The 10,453-nt window shown below is 53.0% G+C and overlaps 1 protein-coding gene and 1 long non-coding RNA gene across 5 annotated transcripts in view; one reads left to right on the forward strand and one right to left on the reverse strand.

Annotated features, from left to right (window-relative positions):
* The first annotated feature begins 289 nt into the window (after positions 1 to 289).
* LOC103673884 (testis, prostate and placenta expressed) lies at positions 290 to 6,853 on the forward strand. Of its 2 annotated transcripts, none has more exons than XM_040633372.1 (7): positions 290 to 514; positions 3,871 to 3,932; positions 4,422 to 4,596; positions 5,026 to 5,087; positions 5,223 to 5,368; positions 5,720 to 5,752; positions 6,823 to 6,853. In XM_040633372.1, exons 1-7 carry the CDS (start codon positions 292 to 294, stop codon positions 6,851 to 6,853), a joined length of 732 nt encoding a protein of 243 aa, XP_040489306.1. In that variant the 5' UTR covers positions 290 to 291. The 2 variants fall into 2 exon arrangements, with proteins under 2 accessions (XP_040489306.1, XP_040489307.1); XM_040633373.1 differs by having other exon boundaries at positions 5,304 to 5,368.
* The window catches only part of LOC121103420, an 8,872-nt gene continuing 210 nt past the window's right edge, over positions 1,792 to 10,453 (reverse strand). The window contains exons 1-5 of one of the 3 annotated variants that reach the window (XR_005835603.1): positions 5,999 to 6,307; positions 5,402 to 5,509; positions 4,390 to 4,623; positions 3,387 to 3,460; positions 1,792 to 1,898 (exon numbers count right to left, since the gene is read on the reverse strand). This is a non-coding gene — a long non-coding RNA (uncharacterized LOC121103420). Of the gene's footprint in view, positions 1,899 to 1,941; positions 3,461 to 4,389; positions 4,624 to 5,401; positions 5,510 to 5,998; positions 6,308 to 10,453 lie in introns of those variants that run through there. The other 2 variants (XR_005835602.1, XR_005835601.1) reach the window with 2 other exon arrangements.

The raw sequence follows: 10,453 nt of genomic DNA on the forward strand, positions 1-10,453 counted from the left end.
GCTAAATTCTGAACCCACTTGCCGCTGCTGCTTCCCGATCACGATTTAAGAATAGACTCCCATGCAGCCGCTTTTAGACGGTTCCCAGCCACACACCCTGTACTGACCTCTCAGAGCCCTTAGCACATCGTGCGTGCGTGCGCAGGGGCGGGGCGTCTGAACATCCCTGACTCCGCATGGGGAGCCCCCAGCTCCGGGTAGTAGTGTTGGAGGAGTAGAGAAATCCGCACTGGCCAAGGTTGTGCTACCCCATAGAAGGGTGTTGGGTCGGGGTGTCTCTGCTCCCCAGCCATGGCCCGCATCATCGACCTGGTGCCCTGGGACGACGGCTCCACGCACGTGTACGCGTCCCCGGCCATCCTGCTGCCAGTGGAGCGGCCGCGCAACCATCTGGCCGGCGTGAAGCAGCAGCTCTACCACCCGGCCCTGCCCAGCCTGCGCCGCATGGACATGGACTCGGTCAGGGCCTGCCTTTCCGACGAGCACTGCCGGTCCACCACCTACTGCCGCAAAGGTCCGGCCACCTGGCTGCCAGGGTCACCGAGCCCCTTTGGGCCTTGCGGGGGAGGGGCAGGTGGTTTCCAGGAGAGCCCTGGGGGAGAGAAAAGCGGGGGACGGGGGGTGGGGTGGGGGGGGGAGACACCTGCCCGGGTCTCAGCCTCTGTTTCCTTATCAGGAAAATGGGATAACAGGGCCTGCCTCATATTATGGTGAGATTAAAAGGAGCTGAGAGAATAGGGGAAGGGAGGGCAAAATAAAACAAGACAAAATCAGAGTGGCAGACAAACCATAAGAGACTCTTAATCACAGGAAACACACTGAAGGTTGCTGGAGGGGGGTGGGGTGGGGGGATGGGGTAACTGGGTGACAGGCATGAAGGAGGGCACGTGATGTGATGAGCACTGGGTGTTACATACAACCCACGAACCACTGAACTCTATCTCTGAAACTAATAATACATTATATGTTAATTAATTGAATGTAAATAAATAAATAAATAAATAACAAGCTAAGAGAAGCACTTAAAGTCATGCCTAGCACAGAATATGTGCTCAACAATAATGGAATGGTGGTTACTAATGGAGAGAGAAGTGTGCAGAAGTCCGTCATCACGGTAGCAGGAGTGACCATAAAGCGATAGTGACAGTCTCTGCCCGCTCTGCTCTCCACATGGAAAAGGAAGAGAAGACGCTCCTCACACTTCCCATGAATGAGAGGTAGACAGAAGAGTCTTTGGGGTGAAAAGGGCACATGCACCCAAGGAATAGCCCTTCATCAATTGAAAAGCTTGGGTGTGGAGGTGGGGGTGCCTGTGAATGAATGAATGAGTGAATGAATGAATGAATGAATACACGTTCATTTCAGCACAGGTATTCAGCATTTGCTTTGTGCCTGATGCTGCCCCAGAGGCAGGGAAACAGGGGGAACAGCATGTGCAGGGGCCTGGAAGGGAAAAATTGCCCTAGGTATTGGGGGAACTTGAGGAGTTTGGTTGGGCTGAAGGACAAGGTTGGGGCAGCAGCAGGAGCTGGGGCTGGGGGCAAGGGCTCTGTTGCTAAGCTCAGGGAGATTTGGAGGCAAAGGGGACCCTCTGAAGACCTGAAGTAGAAAAAAGGTCTGAGCATTCTGGGGTGGGGAGGGGGTGAGGAGGGGGTGGGGGATGGCCCAAGGGACCAGAGATGGATGGTGACTGGGGGGTATGACACTGGGAGGGACCGCCCTGTAGGGCCTAGATGGGAAATGCTGGAGGTGGGTGGGGAAGCAGTGAGGAGGGAGGGATGAAAGGTGAAGTGGAGCCCCCATACCTGTCCCTCTAAGGGGGAGCAGTCACAGGGCTCCGGCTAACTGCTGCGTGGGAAGGCTCAGCACGTTTCTTCCAATTTCCTGGTTTCTCTTATCTAGATTTTTTAGGGAAAGCTCTTGATTTAGATATATATTTTATTGCAAGTATATGCTTTTAATAAAAGTAATGGAGTCACGGGTTCAAAATTCAAATGCTGTAACAATATACATCTTAACATCTCCCTCCCCCCACCTCTGCTGACTTACAGGTAACTGCCCAGTTTCCAACCTATCCTTCCATTGTTTCCTAATGTGAATACAAACATATATTCTTTTGCTCCCCAGCTTTTTGTTATGAAGATATTCAAACAGAGAAATGTGAAAGGATAATACTATGGACGCCCAGTGCCTTCCACCTGCTTCAGTTAATCTATTACCATTTTTTATTATTCTCTAACACACACACACACGCACATACACACACACTCACACTCTCTCACACACACTTCAGCAAGCAGTTCCCAGTGACAACAACTTCCTATATGACACAATACCATTATCACATCTAGGAAAGTTAACAATCATTCCATAACATCCACTCTTCGGTCCATATTGAAATGTCCCAAATGGCCCCTAAAGATGTCTCACAGCTTCAAAATCCTTCTGGAACCAGCCTGCAATCTAGGATTGTGCATTGCAACTGGTTGCTACGTATCTTGTTTCAGTCTGAAATAGTCCACCCACTTTCCCTTTTCCCCTAATACCGGCTTTTTAGAGGTCAAAATAGTTACATTGTAGATAGTCCCACATGGTGTATCTGAGTATTTCCTTACAATGTCATTTACTTTGATTGCCTTCCGTGAACTAGCAACTAGATGCAGAGGCTTGGTTAGCCCGGTAAAACGCTGCTGGCCAGAATCTTGCACAGGGGATGGACGCCATGTTTGCCCTAATGCTTCAGCGGGAGACACGTAATGTTATTATCCTGATATTCGTGAAGTGAAGTTTGATGACTTGGTTATGGTAGTGACCTGAATGCATATTCTTCTCTGCCTCCAATGGCCTCAGTTTTAGGCGTTTAAGCAAAAGGCAGCAAACAGCATATACCCTTGTGCGCCTTGAGGTTGCGTATGGAGAACTCCGTCTATTTATTTTAAGTGGCTGCCTAGTGAGGACGTCTCATGGCGTATTTAACAAGTCCTTGAATGACAGACCCTTGAGCTGTTCCGTCATTCTCTGCTACGAACAATGCTGAAATGGGTAGATCTCTTAGCCACATCATTTCCCAGGTGTACACCTGTAATGTGGGATAAATTCCCCGAAGTAGGACTGGAGGGTCTGCAGGTATGTGTATTTATACTTCTGATAGATAATGCCAATTGCTTTCCATCGGCTGGAATCAATTTATACCCCCTCCGGCAATGTTACAGCAGTGGCACTGTTTCCAATAACTGCACTGACTTTGGGATTGTTTCCAATCTGATAGGCAAATATTGGCATCTTCGTGTAATTTGAATATGCATTCATCTTATTGTGAATGAGGCTGAGTGTCTTTTTCATGTTTGAGGGACCATCTGCATTCCCTGTGTTTGCGTGTGAACTACCTATGCACGTGGCTCGCTCCATCTTCTTTTCTTGTCTGGATTCCTAGGAATTCCTTAGGGAAATTTCACCTCATCTGTAAAATAAGTAGAAATATTTTTTCCCATTTGCCCTTTGACTCCTGTCCGTTTTGCCAAGTAGAAGTTTGTTTTTATGTAGTCAAAGTCATCAATCTTCCCTTAATGGCTATCAGATTGTGAATGAGTTGGTATGGCCTTCCCCACCCCAAGGTTATAAGGGAATTATAATGCCTTCCTCTAGTACTTTTACGGTTTCGGGTTTTTTAACATTGAAATCTTTTATTTACTTGGAGTTTATCCCGTTGAAAAAGTAAAAATCTCTTTTATCTTGAGTTTAGTTTTTTTTTTTTTAAGTTGTCAAATATTTCCAGGAACTTTTGAAGCAATGTGAGCCAAAGTTCTCCTGAGTGGGCCCATGATGGCAGGTGGAGGAGACACCTCTTCTCCCTCTCTCTCTCTTCTTCAGATGACTTTGACAACGCCTACTTCACACTTTTGGGTGTCCCCAACAAACCCCTGCAGTGTTTGGTGAGTGTCCCCTGCTCCTGGCCGTGGGTTTGCTCAGGGGAAAGGGTGTGAAGGTCCTGCCTGAGGGGCACCTGGGTGGCTCAGTCGTTAAGCGTCTGCCTTCGGCTCAGGGAGTGATCCCAGGGTCCTGGGATAGAGCCCCACATAGGGCTCCATGCTCTGCTGGGAGCCTGCTTCTCCCTCTCCCACTTCCCCTGCTTGTGTTCCCTCTCTCGCTGGCTGTCTCTCTTTCTGTCAAATAAGTAAAATAAAATCTTAAAAAAAAAAAAAGATCCTGCCTGAGCCCAGCCCAAGTACCTCGGGTTCTTCAGCTGCCTGCTTGGGCCCTCGCACCCTTCCCATCTCCTTTAGGGGGCTTCAGGCTCTCCACCTGGCGCCTGGGTCCCAGGGGCCAAGCTGTTAGCCCCAGGCAATGGGATGGAATGGTCTGGGTCAGCCTCCAGGCCTCTGCACTTACCACCGTGGCCCTGACTCCCATCACCCTGGCAGGACGTCACGGCGACCGGCCAGAGACTCCGCAACAGGTGCCACGAGGGGAAGCTGGTACCCATAGTGCCGGGCATCAACCGGGTCGACTGGCCCTGCTTCACACGAGCCATTGAGGACTGGTCCCGCTTCGTGTCCTCAGCCGGCGAGTTCAAGCTGCCCTGCCCAAGCAAGAGGGGTCCGTCTACTGGGCCCGGGGGACGCCCTAGGGTGGGAGAGACCCGGAGCGCCAGCTGTGGACGGGAGGGCAGGGGTCGGGCGGCTGGCGGCAAGGACGGCGGGGAAGCTGCGGAGCAGCTGGGGCACTTAGAGCGGGCAGAACCGAGGTGGGTTGAGGGGCAAAGAGGTGGGGGTCGTCGTGGGGAGGGGCCAGGGGCCAGGTCCCAACTCGAGGGAGCCACTGGGGCGGCGGCCGAGCGCGGGGCGTGTTCTGGGACTGGTGGAGCAGGGTCTAGAAGCGGGGCTTGTTCAGGCGAGGCGGTAGAGGCGGGACTGGCTCCCCGACCAGCAGTGGGCGTTGTTCGATCAGGGGGCGGGGCTCAGGTGAGAGCAGGGGCGCGGCTTGTTTGGGGTGGGCTGGGACTGGAGCAGGGCGGTCTCCCCACAGTGGAGAGTTTCAGTGGCTACGCGGTGCGGTACTTGAAGCCGGAGGTGACCCAGAACTGGCGCGTAAGGAGGGCTGCGCGCTGACCTGTCCTGGGGACCAGGGGGTCGGGGAGGAGAGGCTAACACGGGGGACGGGGTGGGGGAGAGGACACCCAGAGTAGGGTTTTCCGGTCCCCAGGGCCAAGATCGCTGGCAGAGAGCTATGTGGGGGGCGGGGGAGGAGGGTCAGTGTCCCCCCCTTGGCTCACGGACCCCCCCCATTCCTCTGGCCCTCTCCAGTACTGTCTCAACCAGAACCCCAGCCTGGACCGCTACGGACAAAAGCCCCTGCCTTTCGACTCCTTGTAAGTGACGCCACAGGCCCGGGGACCCCATACCTGGAGGGGGGAGATGGGGTCTTGGCCGCTTTCCTCAGAGCACACTTAGTGACTCTTGAAAGTGTAAGACCCGGGAAAACTGCTGGGTTCCAATACACCACAAGAAAACTGCAGGTTCAAAATGAATAGATGTTTGATTAAACGGAGCATCCCGTCGTCCAGTCCCTGGCAACCCCACCTTTCCAAGTGGAGGCATTAGGTGGGACCAGGGTGGAATGTAATCCGTCTGGTTGGCTGGCTCCTCCCGACATGGGAGTGAGGTTCCCGGAGAGGGTCGCCCTTCCCCACCTCCGGCTCACCTTCCTCCCTTTTTCTCAGGAACGCTTTCCGACGCTTTGGCTCTATCTACAGGTAGGGAAATGACCCCGGACCCGCTCCACACCTGGCCCCTCCCCCCTCAGGCTGTGCCCAGGCCGCCTCTGGGCTCAGGCGACTCTCAGACCCCTCTCCACCTGGCCTCGCACCAAGGGCTTGGTACCCCCCCGAGTGACATCCAGGCCGCGCCAAGCGAAAGCGCAGCCTACTGGGAGATGGGGGGAGCAGAGTGCATGTCCCACCCGACGTGGCTCAGACTAGGCCAAAAGGAGGGCGGCTTACCAGGGAGGAGAGCAGGGACCAAAGGAAAGGACCAAGAGTCTGCCTTCCAGGATGCGGGTAGGTGGGAAGGGCTGAGGCGTGTGTTCCCAGCAGGAAGGTGCTAGGTGCAAGGTATTCAAGCATCATTTGGCCATCGCCCACCTACCAGGCCCCCTTTCCTCCACCGCAGCAGTACCACACTCCTGGGTGTCCCCCAAAGCACCAGCACTACGAAGAACACAACACCCTTGCTGGTGCTGTTTCAGGGCCTAGGTGATCCTTCCTTCTCTGCCTGGAAAATTCCTCCTCACTCTTGAAAGCTCAGCCTAGATGTCCCATCCTCCTCGAAGTCTTCCCTGACCCTCTGCCTCTCCCCTCCAGCTCAAACCCCCTCGGGTTGGTCACCACAGGGGCATCCCTATCCGATAGCACGTAGACTACTGCATTATAATTACCGATGGGAAGTTGGCCTTCTCTCGCCCACCCTGGGCACACACACGGGAACGCTTTCTGATATTTTACTACATGTAATGCCTGCCAGAGTAAGCGCACAAAGGTCTGAAGAATGAGTAAAGCAGGGCAGGACTGGGGGTCAATGAGAAACAGGGATGAGGCAAACTGGAAGGGGGGGCTTGAAAGTCAAGCAGAGTCTCAGAAAATATATAAATGAAAGGAAATAAAGAGCTATTGAGGGCTCTTGAGCCACAGAGAGACAGGATGGAAGCTGTGTTTTCAGAGCCTTGAGGACAGGAAGGTGGGTTTGGGGGGCAGGCCTACAGAAGGACAGCTTGATTTTCCCCAGGACACCCTGGAGGCCCCTGCCTCAGCCCTGTTTCTCTCCATAGTCGTGTCAACTACCTGACCCCCTGGCATTAATCTGTGAAAAGGAAGCTGACCCCCGGGCTGCTGGACTACGCCCTCCTCAGGTTCTCCAGCAGGACAGACGGTGTATGGTGGGACCGCCCATCTCCCTAAGAGTTCAGCCTGACTGGAAATAAACCTAATAATAATAATAATAAATCAGGCCTGTGTGTGTGTGTGTGTGTGTGTGTGTGTGTGTGTGTGTGTGGTGCAGGGAATGGGAGAGGGGTCAGTACCTCAGGATGATGCTCTCTCACCTTTACCTGTCCCCTGCCAACTCCTGGAGGACTGGTGGGGGGAGGAGAAAGAGGTCTCGTGACAACCGGTAGAGAGTCGGGGTCTTAGCCCTAAGGCTCAGCTAGGGGTGAGGTATAAAGGCAGCTTGGGAATCGGGTTTTCCCTGTGCCCCTGTCCCCTGCTTGTAGCCCCACAAGCAAGCCCCCTCCACCTCAGACTCTGAACTTGGGCCCTAAAGAGAAAAGAAGAGGTCTGAAAGGGATTTTAGATACTTTTCTCAGAAGCTTTCCCCATACCTGTATCCTCTGGGGGCTTCCCTGGGCCTGGCAGGCTCTGGTGGGCTAGAGGCAGCCTCTGGGCATGGAGCAAGGGTTGCCTACTCTATCCACCTAGCTTCAGGACCAGCCCTCACATCTGTCCACCAAACTACAGAAAGGAAAGCATGACGTCCTGGGATAGCCACAGGCTCTCCTGGGCCAGGTATAACCCCCCTCAAAGGGCTAGGGAAGAGTGTCTCTGGCACAGTTAGGGAGAGCCAGGATCAATGCACAGCTCCCAGACCTTCCAGATACCCCACCCTCATCCCACTTGTGGGAAGTCTGCAAGGACAGATCCCAATCAGGGTAAATAGCCACCAAGCTCTAAGACTATTTGAACAAGACCCCTGCTGCTAGGATCTGGGGCCTCAGGGATCCTTGAACTTTCTGAAATCACAAGCAAAACTGTATGTCCCCCCACATATACATTTTCCCATGGAGAATCTCCTTGTTTTCATCTGATTCTCAGGAGAGTCAGTGCCCACAAAGGTTAGGAAACCCTGACTTACACCCTCCCCATCCCCTTCCACTAATATTTACTGAGCACCTACTGCATGCAAGCCAGGTCTCAGGTGGAAAGAATTTAAAGAACAATACCAGCCTTTTATTTCTGGACCCCATGTTACACTATTCAAAACACATCATCAAGTGACTCATTATCTCCTGCACGCCTCATAGCCCATAGACACTCTGGAAAGTGACGGGAACAGATGCTATGCTATATCATAGACGGAAAAACAGGCCCAGATCAGGAAGTCGTTCACCTCAGCCAAATCCAGAACTCAGAACTCAAAACAAGTCCCAGCACCTGACACAGTGCTCAGATAGAGTTTGCCCTCAGTGTCGTAGAACAAATTTTTTTCCCGGAATGGGAGGTCTTTTGTTCAATCTTGCGTAAAAAACAAGATGAGTTGTGTTGTCATCTGATAATGCAGACAGAGCCTGCCTTACAGACTCCTGGCTGATTTTAATTTCTTTTAGGGGTGGAGGTGACAGTTACTACCCTTATACCGAGGTGAGGGACCATGGTGTCTGTCTCTCTCTCCTTGAGGGTGGGGTTCTGCTGACAACAGAGCAGGAACATGGGGAGGAGCAGATGGGGAGTGGTAAGCAGATCACGGAGCCCCTTCCTCCTTGGGGGCTTACTGAGAAGGTAGCCAGCTTCCTGCCATTTCATGCAGGAAGAAACCCTTTCCTCCAAGCCCAGTGGACAGTCCACCTGGCTTGAACCTCGGGAAGCCACTGGCAGAACCTCTTGGGGTGTCAGAGACACATCCTGAGAACCTGAATGCCTCCTCCAACATGACAGCTCGGAGAAGAGAGAGATTTGCCCAAGCCTCCCTTCACAGCAGGGATGCTGGACTCCTGGCCTGTGTGGGACTGGAGACAGCCAGAGAGCATGCCTCAGTGTGCCAGGGGGAGTCAGGTACCTGGGGTTTTTTCCTGGCCCTGCTTCCTTCATGTTGAATGACTGGACAAGGCCCTCTGGGAGTTTGGCCCAGCAGACATCTGAGGCCTTGCCTGGCCCCATGCTGGGTGCAGGAAGGACACACACCAGATGCCATTCCTGCCTGGGAGATGCTTCCAATCCAGGAGGAGGAAGGCAGACCCAGCTGATTCAAACCTGAAGGCAGAAGGTGAGAATGTGGGCACACCTGGACCATGTTCCTCAAGCCCAAGACACTGTGGATGGTAACCCACGCTAGCAATATCAGATTCTTGCTCACCAATTACACACTGAATCCTGGTTCCACAGACCTAAAAATGTGTGCCCAAGAATAAAGGAAATGCGGGGTAGATGAGCATTAACAAGTCTGATTCACTATATACTTTCTTTTTTTTAATTAATTTATTTATTTTTAATTAATCTCTATGCCCAACATGGGGCTCAAACTCAGGACCCCAAGATCAAGAGTCGCATGCTCTTCTGACTGAGCCAGCCAGGCGCCCCAACACTTTCTATTTTTTAAGTGCAAGATAACGTATTAAACACTTTGCAGACACCATGAGGTGGGTGATTTTAGACCCATTTTATGGATGATGGAATGGACTCAGGGAGGTTAAGTACCTGGCCCAAGGTCACACTGCCGGTGATCGGCAGAGCTGGGGACTGAAGCCAGCCTGCCTGACCCTTGGGCTCGCAGGCACCACATTGCACTGCCTTCCCGCTATGAGAGAGATAGAGGCAAGAGTGGGGAGGAAACCAGACGGGGCTTCCTGGGGGTGAGGACATCTGATAATCCCACCCAGAGGCCAAGAGATGGGAAGAAGCCCCACTCCAACCTAGCCTGGGCCACTGTCTCCTGGCCTCGAAGTCCCCTCAGCCTCAGGGGGCTCTTTACTCATCATAAATAGATCAAATTAGAAATCCTCCCTATGGCCACTACCTTGGGGATAGTCCAGTCTCATGGCCTCACCTGTAGGTCTTCCTGGTCAGTCCCCCAATCCACTTCCCTGGCCCTGGGCCTCAGTGAATTACCCCACACAAAGCTCCCTGCCAGCCTCCTTGCTGTTCTGAACACCCAGGCTCTTGTCTGCCTCCTCACCTTTGTTCAAAGCCTTCCTCCCACCCGAAAAGCTTTCCACATCTCTTCCGACCCAAATCCCACCATGTCTCCCAGGCAGGCCTCTCTCAAGTGTTCCCTTCTCCCCGTATCTCTTCCCCGATACTACGGAACAACTCCTAGCCTCTGGCCCACAGTCGGCTCTAAGGGAACACTGCACTTGGAGCCTCCTTTTATCTCTCTGAGTGAATGGGGGCTCAGAAATGGGGCCTGGGGCCACCCAGAGCCCACACGCAGATCTGGACTAAATGAAACAACTACTACAAAGTACTAGCTGTGTTGATGACAAAGTAACACACCAAACACATCCTCACCCAGGGCCTGGGGCCGGCAGTGGGAGTGGATCAGGGGTGAGGCGAGGGTCAGGGAGGACTCACACGTCATCTTTTGTGCTAAAAATCAGAAGCTTTGACATTTCTGACCCTACCTTTTGACACACGAAAACCTCAAACCTCTCTCCTCTGAAGTGTTAGCTGCATACCCCGCAGCACCAGCTT

The sequence above is a fragment of the Ursus maritimus genome, unplaced genomic scaffold (assembly GCF_017311325.1).
Source record: "Ursus maritimus isolate PB19 unplaced genomic scaffold, ASM1731132v1 scaffold_19, whole genome shotgun sequence".
In the NCBI taxonomy this organism is placed as follows: domain Eukaryota; kingdom Metazoa; phylum Chordata; class Mammalia; order Carnivora; family Ursidae; genus Ursus; species Ursus maritimus.

Excerpts from the sequence above, each read along its gene's own strand:
- LOC103673884 (XM_040633372.1), top strand. The coding sequence starts at position 292 with ATGGCCCGCATCATCGACCTGGTGCCCTGGGACGACGGCTCCACGCAC. Across the intron at positions 5,088-5,222 it reads AGGTGACCCAGAACTGGCGC|AGCTATGTGGGGGGCGGGGG; the intron begins GTAAGGAGGGCT and ends TCGCTGGCAGAG. Across the intron at positions 5,369-5,719 it reads CCCCTGCCTTTCGACTCCTT|GAACGCTTTCCGACGCTTTG; the intron begins GTAAGTGACGCC and ends CCTTTTTCTCAG.